The sequence below is a fragment of the Epinephelus lanceolatus genome, chromosome 4 (assembly GCF_041903045.1).
Source record: "Epinephelus lanceolatus isolate andai-2023 chromosome 4, ASM4190304v1, whole genome shotgun sequence".
Taxonomy (NCBI): domain Eukaryota; kingdom Metazoa; phylum Chordata; class Actinopteri; order Perciformes; family Serranidae; genus Epinephelus; species Epinephelus lanceolatus.
Window position 1 is genome coordinate 1735658 of NC_135737.1, and position 24292 is coordinate 1759949.

Genomic DNA, 24292 nt, shown 5'->3' on the forward strand with positions numbered 1-24292 from the left:
TTGAAACCAGTGGAACATTGTGATCAATTCCTGTTACTTTTGCTTTCTTAGTCATGGACTCCATTTGTTAACACACTGTTGCTGTATTTTTTCCAGGCCACCCAGGTCAAATACACCACAGATGACTTTGACCAGCGAATTCTCTATGAGTACTTGGCTGAAGCTAGCGTTGTCTTCCCAAAGGTTTTTCCAGTTGTGTAAGTAGCCAACATATACGCCTTTCCCTTGGTTAGTGTTTTGTGCCTGGTCTAGGGGAACCTAGACATAACATGTGACTCCCCACTCTTCCCACTCCCAAGGATGGCCAGTTAAGCAGTATTTTAAGACGACAAAGTAAGCAGTTTATTTAACTTCAGAGTAGAGCAGTGCCCAAAACAACAAACAAAATATACCAATGGACCCTAAACTTACCTGCAAAAACAAATGTGAAACAAAAGACAAGTTTCTAACCTAAACTCCTATCATTCAAAACAAAAGAAAAGAACATGGCAATGCCACACAAAAAGGGCTTCTCTCTCTCTCACTAAAAATGCTTGAAAGTGCTCTATTTACAGTGCTCAAATTAAAGAATATAAGAAAATAAACAAATAACCCTAAAAAGTAATCTGTTTAACAAAACGCAAACCACCTACTCAAAACTTAACAGAAAGCTTTTCTTAATAACAAAGTCATCAAGGTACACATAGTAGTTAACACAGTCAGAAATTTTTTGCCTGCAGGATCTCACAAATAAATCCACATTCACAGTTCTAAGTACTGGCTTCTTTGGAAATGACGGAGATGAAAGGGGGGAAGAGCATCTATCAGCTGGATCTTAAAAATCTTCTGTCATGCCCTGGACCAATCTGGTGACTCTGGTGTCTCTTCAAATGGTCCAGTCAACGCACACCACCTGCCTTGCAACATCCAGTCACACTCAATCACAGGCACACAGTCTTAAAGTTAATTTATACTTCTACATTGTATGCCGTAACCTACGCTGTAGCCTGACGTGCATCTCCCCAGAATTGTAACTACGGGTAGTGGTGACGCAGACCTCCTGTCTGTTAATAATTATGTATACTGACACCATTTCCTTCAGTGGAAACGAAGCTTTAATTTACTTTTTTTTCACAGTAAGAAAAAATATATTGTGAAGACAGTAAAGCCTCCACTAAAATAGCATTATAGCTCTTGTGTGTAATTTATCCCTCAGGGATTTATACTTCGGGATTTATCCAGGTTTCATATGAGAAGAGGAAATCTCTGCTCGTTGCTAGGCTAATTTATACAATGTAAAATGCCATTGGCTTGCGCTAATAACATTAGCATTTTGTATTTCTTTGGATACGTGTTTAGTATGACAATTGTTTATTCGGGGAATCTTATGAGTTATAATGGAGCCAAATTGTGTGCTGTTACCTTTGTTAGATGTTGCTGTTGTACCTGGCTTTATATGAGAAGAAGGAAAGATCGCTGTCCGCTAGGCTAATCTATATAATGTAAAATGACATAGGCTTGTGCTAATAACGTTAGCATGTTATATTTATTTGGAAAACGTGTTTAGTACAGGACAGTTGGTTTGTCAGTGAACTTTGTGAGTTGTACTGGAGCCAAATTGTGTGCCGTTACCTTTGTCAAATATCGCTGTTGTCCCTGATTTTATATGAGAAGATGAAAAGATCGCTAGTAGCTAGGCTAATTTATACAATGTAAAATGCCATAGGCTTGTGCAAATAACATTAGCATGTTGTATTTGTGGGGAAAATGTAGCCAGATAAAGACAAGTGTTTGTCTTTGAGTGCTGCGAGTTATATTGAAGCCAATTTGTGTACTTGTGTTTAAAATTTTCTCTATTAAGCCATATTGAATGTGTTTTTGGGTGTGTTTTGAATCAGCTAAACTTAATCAGAGTCAGACTAGACTCACAAGACAGTCTTTAGACGCTTTGCTTAACTAAAGACTGATGTCTTTCTCCCTGATTTTGTGTTTAGATGGGCGGATACAATTTCAGAGTTTAAAAAACTACCCCCCCTAATAACTCATTAAACGGTCCCTGAAAAAAACATCTTTTCCAGCGGATATCTTAGTTACAACATGATTGAGCTAGCAAAACAGTTTTGTGTTGCTCTGTGTGGTATTTATTCAGTTTTGAGAAATCACGATGTCTAGAAAGCATCAGTGGCTGCAGCTGACAGGCTCAGCTAACACTAGTAGCAAAGCTAAAATCAGGACGTCATCTGTTAAAAGCCTCCCATTGTCGGATACGACATGAAACTACTCCAGTTAGCTCAATCATGTTGTGACTAAGACATCCGCTGGAAAAAATATTTTCTTCACGGATGAGCACACGTTTGATAAAACGGAGTTAAATCTCTCAGCATCCATTTTCAAGCTCTCCGTGTGTTTGTTTCCTTGCGGACGAGAATAGGGGGAGCGCACGTTTCCAAGAAGGCGTGTCCTTTTCAAAAATGCAAGAGGCGTTTTCACCGGTGTGTTAAACACACTTTAGAAAGGAGTGTCCCCAGACTATCAGAAGGTGGAGATCTCTGATTGTCTGGTGGCAAGACTAGAATCGGACATACTTTATTGATCCCCGAGGGGAAATTATTTATGTTACAGGTGCTCCTTGCAAGAGAGTAAAGATACGTGAAAATATAAGAAATTTAAACGATAGTATTTACAAATACGTATATAGTTAAATAAACAGGAATTATTAACAAACATAAATATATATACATATATATATATACAGTACAGGCCAAAAGTTTGGACACACCTTCTCATTCAATGCGTTTTCTTTATTTTCATGACTATTTACATTGTAGATTCTCACTGAAGGCATCAAAACTATGAATGAACACATGTGGAGTTATGTACTTAACAAAAAAAGGTGAAATAACTGAAAACATGTTTTATATTCTAGTTTCTTCAAAATAGCCACCCTTTGCTCTGATTACTGCTTTGCACACTCTTGGCATTCTCTCGATGAGCTTCAAGAGGTAGTCACCTGAAATGGTTTTCCAACAGTCTTGAAGGAGTTCCCAGAGGTGTTAAGCACTTGTTGGCCCCTTTGCCTTCACTCTGCGGTCCAGCTCACCCCAAACCATCTCGATTGGGTTCAGGTCCGGTGACTGTGGAGGCCAGGTCATCTGCCGCAGCACTCCATAACTCTCCTTCTTGGTCAAATAGCCCTTACACAGCCTGGAGGTGTGTTTGGGGTCATTGTCCTGTTGAAAAATAAATGATCGTCCAACTAAACGCAAACCGGATGGGATGGCATGTCGCTGCAGGATGCTGTGGTAGCCATGCTGGTTCAGTGTGCCTTCAATTTTGAATAAATCCCCAACAGTGTCACCAGCAAAACACCCCCACACCATCACACCTCCTCCTCCATGCTTCACAGTGGGAACCAGGCATGTGGAATCCATCCGTTCACCTTTTCTGCGTCTCACAAAGACACGACGGCTGGAACCAAAGATCTCAAATTTGGACTCATCAGACCAAAGCACAGATTTCCACTGGTCTAATGTCCATTCCTTGTGTTTCTTGGCCCAAACAAATCTCTTCTGCTTGTTGCCTCTCCTTAGCAGTGGTTTCCTAGCAGCTATTTGACCATGAAGGCCTGATTGGCGCAGTCTCCTCTTAACAGTTGTTCTAGAGATGGGTCTGCTGCTAGAACTCTGTGTGGCATTCATCTGGTCTCTGATCTGAGCTGCTGTTAACTTGCCATTTCTGAGGCTGGTGACTCGGATGAACTTATCCTCAGAAGCAGAGGTGACTCTTGGTCTTCCTTTCCTGGGTTGGTCCTCATGTGTGCCAGTTTCGTTGTAGCGCTTGATGGTTTTTGCGACTCCACTTGGGGACACATTTAAAGTTTTTGCAATTTTCCAGACTGACTGACCTTCATTTCTTAAAGTAATGATGGCCACTCCTTTTTCTTTAGTTAGCTGATTGGTTCTTGCCATAATATGAATTTTAACAGTTGTCCAATAGGGCTGTCGGCTGTGTATTAACCTGACTTCTGCACAACACAACTGATGGTCGCAACCCCATTGATAAAGCAAGAAATTCCACTAATTAACCCTGATAAGGCACACCTGTGAAGTGGAAACCATTTCAGGTGACTACCTCTTGAAGCTCATGGAGAGAATGCCAAGAGTGTGCAAAGCAGTAATCAGAGCAAAGGGTGGCTATTTTGAAGAAACTAGAATATAAAACATGTTTTCAGTTATTTCACCTTTTTTTGTTAAGTACATAACTCCACATGTGTTCATTCATAGTTTTGATGCCTTCAGTGAGAATCTACAATGTAAATAGTCATGAAAATAAAGAAAACGCATTGAATGAGAAGGTGTGTCCAAACTTTTGGCCTGTACTGTATATATATATATATATATATATATTGTAAACTGAACAAGATTATTTACACAAACAATGTATACAGTCAGGGTGAATAGGGTCATTGCACAAGTTAAATTAGATTATTGCAGTGTGTGAAAAAGTCTCAGGGCCACTCAGAGGGAGGAGTTGTACAGTTTGATGGTCACAGGCAGGAATGATTTCCTGTGGCGCTCAGTGGTACATCTTGGTGGTATGAGTCTCCCACTGAAAGTACTCTTGTGCCTGACCAGCACATGGTGGAGTGGGTGTGAGACATTGTCCAAGATAGTTCGTCGCTTAGACAGCATCCTCCTCTCTGACACCACCTTCAGAGAGTCACACTCCGTTCCCACAACCTCACTGGCCTTGCAGATCAGTTTGTTGAGTCTGTTGGCGTCCGCCACCCTCAGCCTGCTGCCCCAGCACACAACAGCATAGAGGATAGTACTGGCCACCACAGACTCAGAGAAAATCCTGAGCATAGTCCGGGGCCAGTAGTGTCAAATCTGTTAAAAAACAGATTCAGCTCATTGGCCCTGTCCACGCTGCCTTCAACTCCTCTGTGGTTGTTGGTCATGAAGCCAGTCATGGTCCTCATTCCACTCCAGACCTCTCTCATGTTGTTCTGCTGGAGTTTCCTCTCCAGCTTCCTCCTGTACCTCTCCTTAGCCTCCCTGATCTTCATCTTCAGCTCCCCCTGTATTGTTCTCACCTCCTCCCTGTTACCAGCTCTGAAGGCCCTCTTCTTTGAGTTGAGGATGACTTTGATGTCCTTTGTTACCCACGGTTTGTTATTTGGGTAACAATGGACAGTCCTTGCTGGGACAGTGGAGTCCACACAGAAGCTGATGTAGTCCGTGATGCATTCTGTGAGCCCGTCAATGTCCTCCCCATGTGGCTCACAGAGTGCCTGCCAGTCTGTCACACCAAAACAGCCCTGCAGTGTCTCATAAGTCTCCTCTGACCATCTCCTCACTGTCCTCATGGTCGCAGGCTGGCTCTTGACTAGTGGTACATAGCAGGGGTTGAGGTGCACCAGGTTGTGATCTGACCTACCCAGAGGGGGGAGGGGGGAGCAGCTGTATGCATTTTGGCGTTTGCATACAGCAAGTCCAGTGTTCTCTCCTCTCTGGTAGGGCAGCTCACATACTTTGTAAATGTGGGCAATGTTGTTGCCATGGTGACATGGTTGAAGTTACCCGAGATAGCTATGAAGGCACTTGGGTGTTTAGTCTGCAGGCGAACTATGGTGGAGCGAATGACGTCACATGCCGACGTTGGGTTGGCAGAGGGGGCGATGTAAACAGTTACAATAATGGCATGTGAAAACTCCCAGTACTCCTTCTGACTCCTGGCGACCGCTGTCAGCTCGTCCATTTTATTTGCCAGTGACCTCACGTTGCCCATGTTGTTAAGTGATTTGTAGGTGAGTAGGAGGATTTTGTATTGTATGCGGTGTGAAATGGGGAGCCAGTGTAGTTTTTGGAGGACAGGGGTGATGTGTTCTCGGGAGCGGGTGTGGGTGAGCAGGCGGGCAGCGGAGTTCTGGATGTATTGGAGTTTATTGAGGACTTTGGATGATGAACCGTATAGGATGCTGTTGCAGTAATCTAGTCTGGATGTTATGAAAGCATGGATGAGGGTTTTGGCAGCAGAGAAGGTGAGTGAGGGGCGGAGACAGGCAATGTTTTTGAGGTGAAAGAAGGCGGTCCTGGTGATGTAGTTAATATGGTGGTCAAACTTAAGTTGGCTGTCAAAAATGATACCAAGGTTCCGGATGTGCGGGGATGAGGACAGAGTGCTGTTGTTGAAGGTGAGGCTGAAGTTTTGGGTGGTTCTGGTGTGGGATGTGGGACCAATGATGATAATGTCTGATTTGTCACTGTTCAGTTAAAGATAGTTTCTTTGCATCCAGTTTTTGATTTCAGAGAGACAGTTACTGAGTATGGAGAGGGTGGTGTTGGTGATGGCTTTGGTGGAAATATACAATTGGATGTCGTCGGCTTAGCAGTGGAACTGTAGTCCGTAGAGATGGATGATTTTGCCAAGGGGGAGCATGTATAGAATGAAGAGGAGGGGACCAAGCACCGATCCCTGGGGGACGCCTTGTGACAGAGAAGCGGAGGTGGAGGTGCAGTTGTTAGTGCTGATGAACTGGTGTCGCTTGGTGAGGTAGGAGCGGATCCAGGTGAGTGCTGTGCCAGTGATGTGAGCTGAAAATTTCAGTCGGGAGAGCAGGTTGGAGTGGTTGATGGTATCAAAGGCTGCTGTGAGGTCGAGGAGGATGAGGATGTTGAGGTGTCCGGAGTCTGAGGAGAGGAGGAGGTCATTTGTAATTTTGAGGAGGGCTGTCTCAGGTCCAGGGGTGTTGAGGTTACTGTAAATGGTATCTATTTTTGTTTGGAAGTATGAGAGAAATGATTGGCATTTTTCAGTTGTGAATGATGAGGGAGTGTTGTCCAGGGGTTTAAGGAGTGAGTTTATGGGCCTTTATGAGCCTTGGGGTTGTTGGAGCCAGAGTGGATGAGGTGGGAGTAGTGGGTGGTCCGGGCTGCGTTGAGTGCATCTTTGTATTGTTGTAGATGGTCTGTGTAAGCGAGAAGGTGAACAGATAAAACAGTTTTCTTGCAGAGTCTTTCCAGTTGTCGTTTCCAGGATATCATTTGGCGGAGTGCGGGGGTGTACCAGGGGGCAGAGTGAGTGAATGAGACAGTTTTTGTTCTGGTGGGGGCGAGCTGATCCAAGCAGGAGGAGAGTGTGCTGTTGTAATAGTTTACCAGGTCAGCAGGGTCATCAGAGGGCGGGGGAGGTGAGGCAGACAGACAGTAGGTGAGAGAGGCTGAGAGAGCTGCAGGTGAGAGGGAGTTAAGGTTTCTGAAGGTTATTGTCCAGCTCTGAATAGGGGAGGAGGTAGGGATTTCAATGTTCATTGTGATTACCAGGTGGTCGGAGATGTGCAGATTATGACTGGATAGCTGTTGAATGTTTAGATTAGTGGAGCAAACCAAGTCCGGAATGTGACCACGGCTGTCTGTTGGGAAGGTTATGTGTTGAGTGAAATTGAAGCATTGCAGCAGTTCTAAAAATTCTGTGGCCGGTTTATTGTCAGTACTGTCAATATGTAGATTGAAATCGCCCAGGAGAAGAACAGATGGTGAGATGGCGGATAACTGGGTCAAAAAGTCAGCAAAATCAGGAAGGAAGGAGGGATGTGGTTTTGGGGGGCGGTAAATGATGGCTGTGACCAGAGGGGATGGACCAGACAGTTTGTAGGTGAGGTGTTCAAATAAGGGGGTTGGAGGAATGGAGATGGGGGATGTTTTGATGTTTTTTCTGTGGATGGCAGCAATGCCACCTCCCCGGCCCTCTGTGCGGGGTTTGTCCATGTATGTGTATCCTGTGGGGGTGACTTGGTTTAATGAGAAATAGTCGAGAGGTGTTTGCCAGGTTTCAGTGAGACAGAGAAGGTCCAGGTTATTGTCCACTATGAATTCATTGAGAAGGAGACTCTTGTTGTTGAGGGAGCGGGTGTTGAATAAGGCCACTTTGAGGTGATGTTGCTTCATGAGTGGCTGTGATGACCAGGGAAGTGGATGGAGGTTGACCAGATCAATATGTCTTGTGCAGGGTGGACGGGGGCGCCTGTGTGTGGTGATGGTCTTAATGTGAAAAATTACAGGTTGTGTATGTAATGACTGATGTGGCCAGGGGGAGGAGCTAGAGGTCATGACAGTATCAGCAGCAGCAGCAGGAGCCGCACTGTCAGAGGCAGTGTTTTGTAATGGCGGCTGGAGCCTGTGGGGGGAGTGGTTGAAAAAGGCCGTGCTCGCATGAATCTCAGGGGGAACCGTAGAAGAAGAGGGGAGCACTACCGAGGGGGCGTGGTACATAAATAGTCAACATGTGTGTGCCAGTACGTGTACGGTGTGCTGTATATCTTCTCTTCTCCATAAGCCTCCGTTGTCTCAACCCTGCTTTTTTTCTGCCGCTGTTTACTTCCTCCCCTGCATCCTCTGTGTGTTTTCCTCCACAATTCAGCTGGTATCTCCGATGTTCCGGCCGCCAAGCCGGCCGGCCTCAGCGCAATCAGCTGATCTCTGGAGTAAACAATGCGGCCATGAAGTTGTTGCTCAATGGTGCTGGGTCCGAATGAAATAAGTAATTCCAGAGTGAGGAAAATGAGCACAGCTCTTTCAGTCAGCATGTTTTGAGAGGGCGCAGTTTCAAAATGACAATCACAAAAAAGCAAGCACAAATACCAAACTTAATAAAGCAAAAACGTAAGAAAATTGAGAAAACAAGCAGGAGCGACTGCAACAGGCTGCACGCGCGGGCGCATGCACACATACAAACAGCACTTCACAGAAACCTCCGCCGCCGACCAGTATTTTGGAGGTGTAACTGCAGAGTGACACAGACACGCCACCGCACAAGTATAAATTCTCACAACGACGTAGGTGACGTGTGTAGGCTACATGCGTAGGGTCTACGCACAACCATAAATCTTGCTTTAGGGGAGGAGAGAGACATCACTGACACACAGACATCCCTGAGAAAGATCACTGCAGAAAGAATAAAAGCACATATGTACTAAAATAATGACCTGGGTCATAAAAGTTATGTTGTATTCTTCAGAGTCTAATGTAGAAGTTGTTACAGGTACTCTCGGTTCCTAGTGACTGAGACCCAGCCAGAGATGTGAGTAGGAACTAGTCCAGTCCAGTCTTAGCTCTCCTCTTGGATTAGTCTGAAAGCCCTGACACGCCAAGCCAACAGTCAGCTGTTGGTCAATGTCAGGACATTGGTGAGCATCTGTCGTCCAAGTTTGTGCGATGTGTTTCCCCTCGTTCACGATGTGTTTCCGGTCTCCCTTTTTGAATGATTATTACAGACTACTGCCATCTGCTAGTGTGGAGAGTTATTTCCTTTCACGCAGTCACAAAACATACATGCTGGTTGGCCGTTGGCTATAGTCTTAACGGTGTGTTCATGTGCACCTTTTTGGCTGACACACAGATGATGTGAGGCAATGCAACAGTTGGCTTTCATGGCCGCTAGTTCTTTGAAGTTGGTTTGGTGTGTCTGGGCAATAATGCAACTTTGTGTGTGTGTTTGTGCGTGTGTCTCGTAATCTCAAAATGTGGTCCTTGTTAAAGTTAAAGTCCCACTGATTGTCACACACCTGAGTGTGTGAAATTTGTTCTCCGCATTTGACCCATCCCCTGAGGGAGCGGTGAGCAGCAGTGGTGCTGTGCTCGGGAATCACGTGGTGATCTAACCCCCCAATTCCAGCCCCTGATGCTGAGTGCCAAGCAGGGAGGCAATGGGGCCCATTTTTATAGTCTTTGGTATGACCCGGCCAGGGATCGTACCGCTAGGCCACTGAGCTTGTGACACCTATTGTTGCAGGACCTATCACAGAAGCCATGAGTACTTCGCTTATATGTCTGTCTGTGGACAGATTTTTCAACGCAATAGCCGCACAACCGTACAAGATGCAGTCATGAAACTTTCCAGGTGTGTAGTTGAGATGAAATGAAGGACAAAAATGAAGATGGGTGTGGTCCGAGGAAGGAGGCTGATCATAAATATGATTTCAGTAAAGTGAATAGTTGTCAGTTCTTTTAATATAGTAGTAATAAATAAATAAATGTCAGTGTTTAGGGTAAGGAAGGATCATCATTCAGTATCCTTGTCTCCCGAAGGTAGAAGCGCCTCCTGAGACTCCTTAGTGCTGCCTGGTGTAACTAGTACCTTCTTACCGTCTTACTGTGATCAGGCCCACCACAGCTGTGTCATCAGCAAACTTATTGATGGTTTTGGAGTTAGAAGTGGTTACACAGTCATGTGTGTACAGGGAGTACAGCAAGGGTCTCAAAATGCAGCCCTGGGGTGCTCCTGTGTTAAGGATGAGGGTGGAAGAGGAATGTCCGCCCAGTCTTACCACCTGGGGTCTGCCTGTCAGGAAGTCAAGAATCCACAGGCACAGTGAGGTGTTAAATACAAGCTCTTTGAGCTTTGTGACCAGCCTCAAGGCTTTTATGGAGTTCAACACTAAACTGAAGTCTGACTATGGCTTTGACCAAACTAAGAGTCAAAGTCTGTCTTTGTGAAACTGGCTTGAGGTCTGATTGTCCTTAATGCACACATTCAGGCCCTGTTTAGACGACAACGGTTTATCTAAAAACGGAAAAGTCTGTCCTTTGGTGGAGTGGAAAGTGGAAAGGCTGTAGTATGCACACCAGGCCAATGGGTGGATGGGTGGCAGTGTAAATTTGCAAAGCAACACCACGGCATGACACCATGCACCTGCGCTGAAGTGCCTTCCTCTACAGCGCGGTGATTACAAACCCAAACAAAGAAGACACAATGGCGAATGCATACACAGATAACTTTGTTTGGATGGACGACGAGGTGGAGTTGCTACAGTAACAGATCTACACCTAACTTCAAATCAACAGGGTGAGCAGCACAAACAGAGCTCAGCATTGTTGTTGTGACCATAGACATATATACGTAGACGCAGCATCAATTGGGTTTGTCCGCTGCTGTGATGCGTCAACGTTGCCGCGTTGGATGTGGCAAGGCTGCACTGTAAACTAATACAAGTAAATGGACTTAATTTCATAAAGCGCCTTTCTACAAAGAAATTTACGTTAATGCCTCTCGTTTATTCATTCACACACGCACTAATATACTTGGGAAACAGTTAGGCACCAAAACCAATGTATTTGATCTTCTCAGATGGCTAAGATAAGAACTTGATTGATCCCACACAGGAGTAATTCATGTTACATCAGCTATAGAGAACAAGTTAGTGCCGAAAAACAATACACAGTATATATAGGCTACATGACGTGTGGAAAGGATGACGCAGTTATTCGGCAAACCACCGTTTATTACTAAACAGTACAGGTTACTGTTGGCCGTAACCACGCTAAAACAACCAACAAACAAGAACTTCGCTGTAACTCCAACTGTGCACTCCTGCTCTCTCCTCCAGCTCGCTCCTACACACACCAGCATGCGCACTCACACAGCCCTCATCCCCGTCACACTCGCATCCCACCCCCCTGCCTATACTCATTCAATCCCAAACATGCCATTAACTCACAGAACATTGACATTGTAACAGAACATTTACTGCAGGGTCGCTACAATACATATATATACAGTGTTTCCACTACATTCATTTAGCAGCAGCGGCAAAACAATCTATTTTGCAAATGCACCACCACCGCTCTGAGACATCTGTGCACTTGCACAGCGCAGCAGCCAGTGTAGTGAGGAGAGCAGCGGTGAGGGGAGGGGGGAGTGGGGGAAGGCTCCTATTTAGGGATGCACCAAATATATTCGGCCGAATATTGCAAAAAACACACATTCGGTATTCGGTGGAATAAGTGAAAAGCAAGGCCGAATAATAGCAGCGTGTTTTGATAACGCAATCAAACAGTGTGTGGTGACGGACGGAGTAAAATGTCGGCAGTGTGGTGATATTTTACTCCGTCCGTCAACGCACTTGCATTTGCAACTAAAAATAGTTTTGTGCGGGCAAAATAAATCATTCAGCACGCTGTGTGAGTACAGATTTCAACCAGCAGCAGAAACGAAACGGCAAATCCCGCCGGTTGTGGGTTGAACGGGGGTCACAGACATGGACAGGAATACGTATTCCTGTCAAATACGGCGGCGCATTATAACGGCTTACCGGCGACGGAGAAGTCCGGCTCCAGGTGAATAACTTGTTGTCATGACTGCCCAAAAGTACCTGAACAGCCGAGCCATGGCGGCGCACAGTATGTGGCGTATCAGAGGAGAAACGAGCCGTTCACATTTCTCTCTTTGTGTCCACAAACCTCACCGCACTTTAGGGACTGTTCTTTACTTATAAAGGGACTTGTCAGGGGAGGAGGGTGGCTGGTTGATTTTTATTTCATTTATTTATTTTATTTTGTTCCCCTCTGTGTTAATCACTTATTGATGCTGTTTTTGAAGTATAAATAAGTCAATAAGTAATTTATTCCATTGAAATATCATTGATGTACTATAGAAAAGTGATTTATCTTTTTATAAATGACAAAAGGCACATCTGCCTCATTTTTGCTGTGGTATCGTGATACTTCTCAGAACCGTGATACTTTCACTGGTATCATACCGTGGGTCCCAATTTTGGTACCGTGACAACACTAATCTGGAGGGGGTTCATCTGCAAAAACTAATGAAAAACTAAAAAACGGCATTCGGTACTTGGTACTCGGTACTCGGTATTCGGCCAAGCGTTTAATATTATTCGGCTTCGGCTTCGGCCACAAATTTTCATTTCGGTGCATCCCTACTCCTATTGGAATTAACGTTATTCGCCCCACCCCCCCCCCACCCACCCCCCATTGTACATTTGTACTGTTTCCCAAGTCAATTAGTGCGTGTGCGAATGAATAAACGAGGCATTAACGTACATTTCTTTGTAGAAAGGTGCTTTATGAAATTAAGTCCATTTACTTGTATTAGTTTACAGCGCAGCGTTGCCACATCCAATATGGCAGCGACGTTGACGTATGGCTCAGCGCTTGATGCGGCGTCTACGTATATATGTCTATGGTTGTGACGGTCGGCGTGCCTAGTGACTAGAACCGTAATGCACATGTGCGAAAAGTCTCCATTTTCAGAGGAACTGCATATTGCAAGTTTACATGACAACGGAGACGCTGCCATTTCCAAAAAGTTGCACTCTGGAACCCGTTTTCTAAACGTTGCGTTTTCAGGCACCCAAAACGCAGCTCTCGTGTAAACGATCAGTCAAAACGCAACTTAAGTTTACTGTTTTCAGTTGAAATCGTTGTCGTATAAACGGGGCCTCAGTTTGTTTGCCATGGGCTTGCTCCTCTCTTGGGGAGATGTTTTGGTCTGTGAAGACTGATGTAAAGGCTCAGGAGAGTAAATGAAAGAAGTTGCTGTTCAAGTGTTGACACAAGGAGACATTGTGTCTCCTGTAGATGTATGATAAAAGTAACAGTAATGGGCATAACAAGTGGTAGGCTACATTGTCAGATATACTTGTGCTGTTACATCAGGTAGAAGTGTATTCTTGTCAAAGCTGCCGTACAAGCTGTCAACCCATGTTCATGCACATTTATAGAGCACCATTTATACAGACCTAACAGTAGGTGTTGTTTGTATATCTCCTCCTCAGCCACAACCTGCTGGACTCCAAGATCAACACTGTGCTGTCCATGTGCCAGGACACCAACCTCCTGAATCCTGTCCACGGCATTGTACAAAGTGTGGTGTACCACGAGGAGTCACCACCACAGTATCAGCCATCCTATCTACAAAGTAATACATGCTGACATTTCCACATTCATACAGGCCAAGCATGTTACAAAAGATTTTATTTTCACAAGTATTTTACAAATGACAGGGTAGTGGCCGACTGGAAGTAGGGGGAGAAACGGGTATTACATGCAACAAAGGTCCCAAGGCCAAACATATTAACTTCTCTGGTCGTACCAAAAGCTGTGACAGTTCATTTAAATGGATAATAAATCTGTGCCTTTGTAAGTAAATATGTTCACTCTGCCACCCCTGTCTTCTATGTTACCTCTCTTCCTACCTCCTCCCTTTCTTCTCTTCTCTCACTCCCTTTCATTTCCCAGGCTTTGGCTTTAATGGACTTTGGAGGTTTGCCGGACCCTTCTCTAAGGTATGTTACACACACACACACACACACACACACACACACACACACACACACACACACACACAGCAGTGGCAGAAAGACTGGAGATTGGGGCGTTGGTGGCTTAGTGGTAGAGCAGGCGCCCCATGTACAAGACTGTTGCCGCAGCGGCCCGGGTTCGACTCCAGCCTGTGGCCCTTTGCTGCATGTCACTCCTTCTCTCTCCCCCCCTTTCACACTTGTCTGTCCTATCAAATAAAGGCTAAAAATCTAAAAAAAAAAAAAAAAAGAAAGACTGGAGATCATTTCAGTTAATATCTAGTAGCTGCTCAGCAATTTAGAAAACATAGCAAACAGTTTAGAAAACGGAATAGAATGTAACTGTGCAGAATTAGTAGTGCAGTAGACATACAAACCATGTCTGACATATTTCATTGCAGAAGAAGGTGAAGCTAGACTTTTTATCCCACTGTTCACCCCATTATCAAGTCAATATTCATAATCCTGAAGGGAATGACATTGTTGTTCTGAGTAATTAAGAGACTGTAGAGGGATGGAAACTTTTTGTTGTCATTTGTAGTATTTACTACAGTTTTAATTAAATAGAGCTTAACAGTAAGTTTCAGCAATACACTATTACACTCACACAGGTGTTTGAAAGATTTGTCATCTTGAGGAAGAGTTCTTTGTTATTTGTTTTTGCATTTAAGCAGGAGGTCTCCTAGGATACACATCTCTCTAACAAAAAAGCAGTTAACACATCACCCCATTGAACACACAGTTAATTTACAGCATTCACAGAGAGCACAGTAAGGTAGCACCTGAGAGGCAAGAAAGACACGCTCATATTCATAATGCCAAACACTTAAGCCCTGTTTCCACCTAACACCTTGGGTATGATACTTTTGGAACCAAAAGTAACCCTTCAGACATGGTACCTAGACCCTAGGTCTGTTCAGTGTTTCTTCTGCAAACAATACTCTTAATTGTGGACGGGGTTGTTGTCACTGCTCCGTCAACCACTTGCTGTATTTCTTCACCGGTTACACAGAGGGAAGTCTGCACCTCATTTATTGTCCACAGAATGGGGTTACACGCTGACATTTTAGAACAAAATAGAACAGGCTGCAGTGAGTCTCTCTCAGTGGGATATTCAAAAATAGCAGGCTTGTGCATTTTGTCCTTCTCATGCACAGAGGTTTAATGTTGCCGTAGCCCACAAGAAAAACACTCCACAATGCTTTTTTCCCTTCAGAATATTTGCAGTTCACATAATCTGGTCAAAATTAATATATATTTTTAAACACATCCATTCATTACTAAGAGTGTATGCCGTCTAAGAGAGACAATAAAACTGGTCAGAGTTGTAATATTGAAATCTGAGGTGTGTTGATGGATTCACATTGTCATCTCATGCATTGAGTAACATTACAAGTTAACTCTCCACCTTAAAAGTTGTTGTTCTACTCCCACAGTGTGTAGTACAAAATGCAGCTCTGCCGAGTTCACAACAGACTTCAGAAACACTGATCAAGCACTTATTTGAAACACGACAAATCATTTTACAGAGGTAGACAGGAAGTTTTCCCAGAGTGGATTTAAAGATTAATCTTCCACTGGATGTCTTCACTGAGGTCCATCCAGTTACCGTGGAAAAGATACAGGGATGACTTTTGGAGCCGGAATTCAAAGGATGTCACCATTGTCGAAACAGCTAAAAATGTTGACCCAACAAGATTAGTTCATTCTGCAAATAGAAGGTGATTATTTGGGTGGAGTTTCTTTTAAAGGTTATCAGTGGGAGTATTATAAGCGAATATTTCATCCAGCCATAATTCATCGTATTTGTAGATATAGCTTTTTAATCTTTTTCTTGTAATTGTGCAGCACACAGGCCCGGATTATTCAGATATGCTCAAAATGTTCCCCTCTATACACTGATGAAAAATATCAAGCACTGCTAGGAAAGGTATGGAGCTATATTTGTGTCTTTATTACATGTGGAAAATAAATGATATGAGAGAAAATAAAATATTTGAGAGAAAAAGTTTTCACACTGATAGCAAAAAATAATAATATTTGAGACTAGAAAAAGTTTTGGGAGAAAGTATTTTGTCATAGAATATAAAAAAATAATAATTTGAGATTTAAAAAATGATTTCCGAGAAAAAAAAAAAAACTCTAAAAAAAACTTTTTTTTTTTACTCTCAAATATTATTTTTTTGCTATCAGTGTGAAAACATTTTCTCTCTCTCAAAACATTTTTCTTCTCTCTCTCAAAACCTAGGTCTTTGCTCTCATGTCAGGATTTTGCTTTCGCTGTGAAAATAATGTCATGGGTGGGGCCACGTTCCTATTGGCCAGTCTCAATCGAATTGACAGCTAGGTGAGGATCATCTTGGGAGTCGAATTCAACTGAATCATCCACCATGGTGGATTCACCGGCATAGATGCGCTGCGTTATTTGGGAGCGGATATGCATACATTAATGTTATGCATGTGTGGCCAAATGGAGAGGAGAGGGAAATGAACCGACAACGCCACCTGTGTAATTGCACCCCAGGGAATACACTCAAACCTGTAGACTACTCTTAACAACAGAAGATCACACAGATTCGTACACTGCTAAATATGGGGACAGGAGACGGACTTCCAAATTTAACAACACGGAGGTCCAAAGCTGCATGAATGCACAGCCGCGTTACAGTGTCCTTTAATCAGTCTGTGGAAAACCGGCAGAACAGCAATGGAAAACGGAGCGGCCGCACCGGGGCTGGAGGCCATGGATAGCCGTCATTCAGGATGCCCAGCTGACGGCCCACGTCACCAGGCTACGGAGTGCAGCCCCACACAGTGCGCAGAGAAGGAGAAGAAGCCACAAGCTGTGTTCTCAGCTACAGCAGGACAGAGAGCAGAACAACCTGTTAACTTAAAGTTAACAGAACTAGCAGAAGTAGAAATAAAAAAACAGAGCGAGCTTACCGGAGCGAAGTGAGCTTAATGCACAGCTCAAACCCAGTCACCATCTCGCAGTGAGGAAGAGCAGATACCATGCTTTTCAAAGTCCCCTCCGAAGCTGCACACAACAGGAACGGCCAACGCCGCTGTAAAGCGAAGAGTCACGGCAGCTGTGACATCATAATACGCTTTAACAGTACACAAACATTGCAGCACCCATGCCTACCTTATGAGTCCCAAGTTTGGGTACAGAAACCGGAGCACGACACACACAAAGCACGCCAACCGGAGCACGCCACACACAGCCCTCGCCAGGTAAATGCCAGGTAGAAGTGAGTGCGCCATGACGGGAAGACCAAATAACGCAGGTGCCACCACTGCACAATTAGGTTCCGACAACTGGAAATTAGGCCCAGCTGATGCCAGTTAAGGACGGAGGTGTAGCAGTGCTCACCCTGCCACACATGGAATGTTGGAAGAGAAAAGCACCGTAGTAAAGTAACATTAATGGGATAACCTAGCTAGATGTAAAGTTAACACTAGCTGGCTAGTGCAGTTAATAACACAATCTCGGTAAAATAACATCAGGTGAGAAAAGGGATTCATTATAGGAATGATTTTGATAACCAACTTGCTCAGCTAACTACCCATCAATTGTGTGTGTCATCATCTTACCCAAACATTGGAGTCTCCGTTCCCAAATAATGCAGCGCATCTATGCCGGTGAATCCACCATGGTGGATGATTGATTCAGTTGAATTTGACTCCCAAGACGATCCTCACATAGCTGTCAATTCGATTGAGACTGGATAGGAACATGGCCCCGCCCATGACATTATTCTCACAGTGAAAGCAAAATCCTGACACAAGAGCAAAGACTTAGGTTTTGAGAAAGAGAAGAAAAATGTTTTGAGAGAAACATTTTTTTGAGAGAGAGAAAATGTTTTCACATTGATAGCAAAAAAAAATATTTGAGAGTTAAAAAAAAAAAAGTTTTTTGAGAGTTTTTTTTTCTTCTCGGAAATCATTTTTTAAATCTCAAATTATTATTTTTTTTATATTCTATGACAAAATACTTTCTCCCAAAACTTTTTTTAGTCTCAAATATTATTATTTTTTTGCTATCAGTGTGAAAACTTTTTCTCTCAAATATTTTTTTTTCTCTCATATCATTTATTTTCCACATGTAATAAAGACACAAATATAGCTCCATAAAAGGCAGCCACTCACTGCCATCCCAAATAATCATTAGCAAATGAAATCAGAAAAGAACTTAAGAAATTGATATTATTATCATTATTATGGTTGTAGTATCAATGGTGTACTGCAGTTCTGTGGGTGATTTGTGTAAGTGGTGTTGCTGTACCCCAGCAGCAACTGTTGCTCAACTGCTGTGGATAGGTCCAATGAAACACTGTACTGTCTCTCCATTTCATTCCATTCAAATGTATTAAAAAGTGGAACACTAGAATGAAATATGATTGTTATGAAGCCTACATCACTATCGACTATTGTGTTGTAAGGTTTTTGTTTAGTGTTATAAGTCATAAAAAGTCATAGTGTGTGCACTTTCCCTCTGTGGTCCTCAGTCATCTGTTTCCCTAAAAGTACAATCAGTTATTTAACTCTGAGAGGCCCTGATCTAAGGTTTTTGTTTTTTGAATGCTTTAAAATTGAAGCTTCTTAATGTGCCACTTTTCTTCTTCCCTGACACACACACGCCCACACACTCACACTCACACACAACACCACCTGCTAACCCTGCAGCAAACACAGATACCAGACTATGCCGAGCTGATTGTCAAGTTTCTGGAGGCGTTGATTGACAGCTACCTGCCAGCAGCTGATGAGCAGCGAGGGGAGGAGCAGCTGAGGACACCCACCTCCCCCTACCCCCCCACTAGCCAGAGCCAGCTCAGCATCACTGCCAACCTCAACCTGTCCAACTCCATGACCTCACTGGCCACCTCGCAGCACTCACCAGGTCACACACACACACACACACACACACACACACACACACACACTCTCTTACTCTCTGCATGAACTAATGGGAAACTGTTGACTCTCCATGGCCCTGTTTCCCAGAGCCTTCATAGCGCTTACGTGCATCGTAAGTTGTATCTTAAGGTCTCCCATAAGCTTACGGGCTGTTTCCCAGAGTCTCCTTAGTGAAGATACATCTTCTGAAAGGTATCTGAACCGCTCGTAAGCTGTCCCTTAGTGATGCGCTCCATTCATCTTGTCACAGTTTTAGCTTTATTAGGCCAAAATTATGCTTTTTGAATCGATGGTTCACATCTAGACTCCTTGCGCAAATTACATCATTAGTTTTAAATTAACTTCATGGAAAATAGTAATGAATTTTGAATATTATGAATATATAGCTTTATTTATTTATTCATTCATTCATTCATTTATTTAATGGAGCTAACTAACTGAGGATATGTTTTTTCTGACGAGGCTGCAGGCTGTACCCTACCACTATATACTGAATATCTGACAGATACTTGACAAATTGATGAAATTGAAGTCTAATGAGGCCGGCTGGAAACTAATCACGTGGGAAGCACCAGCTATATAGGCGATCAAGCGTGTCACCTCTGCTTGCTTCACTGTAGACAAAATTATGGCTGTATTACAGGGTATCATTGCGCTCAATCAACTCAACCACAGGCGTCGCCATCCGCGACATCCCACCTCTCGTACGTGGGGCTCTGCGGGCACCTGTCAAACAGGGGTCGTGTGGAACGGGGGAGAGCCAGAGCACAAGTAACTTCGGGGTGGCGAAGCCCCCTCGGCAGGGGACTGGAGGGTGGACAGTCCCTCTCGACCACGGACATCAATGGGCACACACACACACACACACACACACACACAGCAATGAAACATGGATGCTGCTGCTACAGGTGCCTATTGTGTGACAACAACAGATTTGCAATTTGTACATTGACAGAACTGATGTTGGAAAACTTATATGTCAGACACAAACTGGCATTGAACTGCAATGATGGAAAAAGAGACACAAACACCTATGCTGTTGTAAATGTTTCAATAACAAATGCATTATTGGTGAGCAGCAATCACGTTTCTCTGCTTCATCATTAGTCTTTTAATCTTTAATGTGATATGCTTCAGACGTATTAGGATGGGGATTTTTCCTGAAACGGTGCCAAAACGCTCGTCTGGACGCAATAAAAATACCAGTGAAGCCCGACTAGACTTCATATTGATGAGCAGATGTTCTGTAAAAGGCATATCCTCATTATGATATAATATTTGATGGAGGTAAAATTATTATGGCAATACTTTTTTCATATTACGTCATTTATTTACCTTTATATGAGATCAGTTGATGCATGCAGCATCGATAAACTTTCAGCACCCTTGTGAAGGAAAGCTCCAACTTACAATGTACCATAGCAGCTCTCCTTAAGAGCACCTGCTAAGGGACCGTTTGGGAAACACTCGTAGGCAAAGAAGTTCCTTAGCTAAGGTATATCTTAGAAACCTTCGTAGAGCGCTAAGATACATCGAAACTAGGAAACAGGGCCCAGAATGTTAGTGAAGACAGTGCACCACAGCTCCCTCTCTCAGGTTCCCATGTTCTTGGTACCTGTTAACCGTATTGACTTCACACTTTAGTCTTTAATACTATAATGTTGTGGCCCTGCAGAGACTGACTCCCAGAATGTAAGAGAAAATATTACCTGGGTGGCAGAAGTGCAGTCAGTGTAAAAATGCAGGAAAGAAACAACTCACAGGCTCCTGCTACAGCACCCCCTGTTGTTTGATAAATGACACATCAGATGCAGGAGAAATGCTGCACTAATTGATGATAAAGAAACTTTTTTTTGTCTCATTTGACATTAGTAGACAGTCACATTATTTCAGTGCAGTCAGAGTCAAATCTTTCAGAGTTTCTAGAAAGGAAAATCATTTCAACATTGCAGTCCTCTCCACGAGGGGAGGTGCGACAGCAGGAAGCTCATTTGTCCAAAATTTCCACAAATTTCCACTAACCCCCTGCTATACTGACACAGATAACAGAGCAGTGGTTCTTTGACAGGATGAACATCATTTAAAGATTTGGTTACCAGCTAGTCTACCTTCATGGCCCAAACTGGCCCTTAGACACTGACTAACTTAACACCCATTGTGTTTGTTTCCATTCATCCATATTGCCTGTAACATTTAAGTCCCTGTTCTGTTCTGCTGCTTCAATTTGATCACACAGAATGAAAAAAAGAACAACTGGGGCTTTATAATTCATAAGAAGCATTGCAACAGGGGGGTGCAATTAAGTCTTAAGAGCAATTTCAAAACAACACAGCTGTGTAATATTATTCAGGCCTGTTTTTAATTTCCAACATGTGACTATAACAGGCCTGATAGGAATAAGTGGGCAACAGTTGCAGTAAGATAAGATTAACTTTATTGTCCCAAACGGGAAATTTGTTTTGGGCATAGCAGATACAACCATCATATACAAACAAGACACACAGTAGACAACCATGTAGTACAGCAAGAGTGCAGCTTTGAATAACATAGTTGTGCAATCAGGACTACTGGATGAAATAAAAACATCAACTTTATCATGACAGGTAGGGCTAAAAGAATAAAAGCTTCTTAAGGTTGCACTAGCCCAGGGTTTCAGTACTGAAAATGATATAGACAAGATAGGTTTTTTCAACTAAGCTTTCCGGTCATTCCAGTACTTGACTGCATTCTTTTGAGCATTTAGTGTTATTTAGTGTTGAGTAAAAGCAAGTTTAGAATGTTCTCTTTCATACTTTGCTATATTGTGGAGTGCCAGCCTCTTCTACATCTTTGCTATGTGTTGCTTGAAAGACCTGAACTGGCACTGTCAACATATGTACAGGGCGAGGGTCACGTGTATGACAGAGCCAACATCAGCAGGCTACCCATGCTATCAATGAGCACATCATACTTTTCGTGGAAATTAAGTTGAGCAACTCAGAATAAACTCATGGTCCACTGTTGGCCCACATCCCACCAGTTGGGTACCACTGATTCAGAGTTAGAATTTTTATTCTGTCCCAGAATGTTTAAACAGATAGTAGAAAATCATAAGGACATTAAGCATAGAGTGGATGCTTTTAAACCATCTTCAAACTGTGTGTCCTCTAGGTGTGGATAAGGAGAATGTCCAGCTGTCTCCCAGCTCTGCTCTGTCCAGTGGGGGTCGCACTCGCCATGGTTCAGCCAGTCAAGTGCAGAAGCAGCGCAGCGCTGGCAGCTTCAAGAGACCCAGCATCAAGAAGATTGTGTGATCGACCAGAGAACAGCCCCACCCTGCTCTTCCCCCTCCTCCTCCTGTTCCTCCTCCTTCTTCTCTCCACCCCCAGCCTGCCAGGCCTCATGCTGCACTCCACTTTATTTCCTCTCTCTTCTTCGTGGTTTTTGCTCTTTCAGGAGAACATGTGCATTTCAGTTTTGCATTGAGGAGGAATATATTAGCAAGGGCAAACTTGAATTTTGTGCTGCTTGAAATTTTTTATTTGAGACAGCGCAGTGGAGGAGAAGCTGGAGTGGAGGTTTCAGCTCTCCTTCACAGATATTCAGCAGCAGTTTAAGTCACCTGCAGTGATGGAGGTCACACATGTGAAACTACTGGGGGAAATAAACCCTCTGAGCCTGATGGGAGTACAGTCCCAACACCTAGGTTCACTTTGGACATAAAGTTTCCTAGACAGTTTACACAGGGAGGAAGCAGAAACTGAAGTTCTGTCTTTATGTTGAAGTTTGATCTGTAAGACGTCCCTCAGCCTTCCTTATGACTAAACACTCCTGTGTCAGTGAGATGGACCAAATGACAGCAGCGGGGTGGGGGGGGGGGGGGGGGGGGGGTGGACCTTCACTCTGGACCTGCTCAGCTCCTCAGCTCACCTCTCCCAGTTCTGTACATATTTTACATAGATGATGTATAACTAGTCCTTAGTGCTAATTTAGATGTTGACGTTTTCTCCATGGTGTGCCTTTGTCAGGGTTTTTCAATGTGTACAATTTGTAAAGTAAAAGTCAAACCTTGCTGGGGACAAAGAACAGGTACTAATTATGGAGGCAAGCCGTCCATATCACCATGAGTTCACATGAGCTGAGTCACGACGGGCCTCTAATGATCGTCAAATATACAATCATCCATATACCCTGTTGCCTGAAAGTATTTATCCTGTACAGCTAGATAGCGCTACATAAATCCTCTTTTTAAACACTTTCAGAAACTCTTCTTTTCAAATGTCACAGGAAGACTGCAGAACACTAGGGGAAATACAACAATGTAAATAGTTTCAAGCTTTTCTTTATCTTTGTTTTTGTGCGTTTGGCTTTTATTTAGCTGTTTAATGTGAGTTCTTTTTAGTCTGAACTGTATTTTCAGCAGCATAGCATTTTCATTTGTTTACACAGTGACAAGGAAAATTGTGTAATAGGCAATAATCCTCAACTTTCAAACTCCTTTGTCATCCACCTGTTTTATTTGTACAGCAAACAGGAAGAACACATCACTTTGTCAGCTTGGTGCAATATGATGCCAACTTCTTAGTTGCCTGTTAACACTGAGATTTAGCTCTTGTTAATTACCTCCAGTGACAATTTGAATAGAAAAGAGACAGTGCACAGTGTGATGTTTGATCTTATCTCTCTCTCTCACACTCACACTCACACACACACACACACACACACACACACACACACTTGCATTTGTTTCACCTCAACAGTCTGAGCTGGATCCCCAACCTTCAGAGGTTTGTCCTGTGGGCTCTTTGAAGGAAAAATCCACCTGAATAGAGGCTCCCACATTGTCAAGCCTCCGGCTCATTTCACAACCATTCTATTTCACAACCATTATTTTTTGCAATGTAGAGCACATTGTTGTAAAAAATGTGTCATTATTTAATAATTAAGCCAGTTTGATCCCTTCCTGTTTAATCCTTTGACACTAGAATAAAAAAGAAACACTGAAAAGAAACCAAACTTTTCAGAAACATTGCAGTTTGATGTCCAAGCAGAGGCAGCCTTATATCAGCTTTGCCTTTTCTGTTCAGAAAACATATGATCAAAGACCTAACAAGATTATGAATCTGACCAAGCATTCTGTGCCAACTGTCTTGCTTGATCTTTTACTATACTTGTAGTCACAGACGCAGTTCAGTCAGCAGTCAGACCATACTGAGGTCCATCCTCTGCTCTGTTGTTTGGTGTATTCTTCTGTCTGGTTGCAGGTTTTCCAGCATTTTTACAATGTGGTGAAATGATGGGAAATATTTCACAGAT

The 24292-nt window shown here is 43.4% G+C and overlaps 1 protein-coding gene across 5 annotated transcripts in view; it reads left to right on the forward strand.

Annotated features, from left to right (window-relative positions):
* Nucleotides 1–22424, forward strand: part of nf1a (neurofibromin 1a) — a 286700-nt gene extending 264276 nt beyond the window's left edge. For all 5 annotated transcript variants that reach the window (XM_033632269.2, XM_033632273.2, XM_033632270.2 and 2 more), the window contains 5 exons: nt 97–197; nt 13553–13695; nt 14016–14062; nt 18764–18980; nt 22148–22424. In XM_033632269.2, the coding sequence (XP_033488160.1) occupies nt 97–197; nt 13553–13695; nt 14016–14062; nt 18764–18980; nt 22148–22290 (651 nt within the window). In that variant the 3' untranslated portion in view covers nt 22291–22424. The remainder of the gene's footprint in view (nt 1–96; nt 198–13552; nt 13696–14015; nt 14063–18763; nt 18981–22147) is intronic.
* The last annotated feature ends 1868 nt before the right edge of the window (nt 22425–24292 follow it).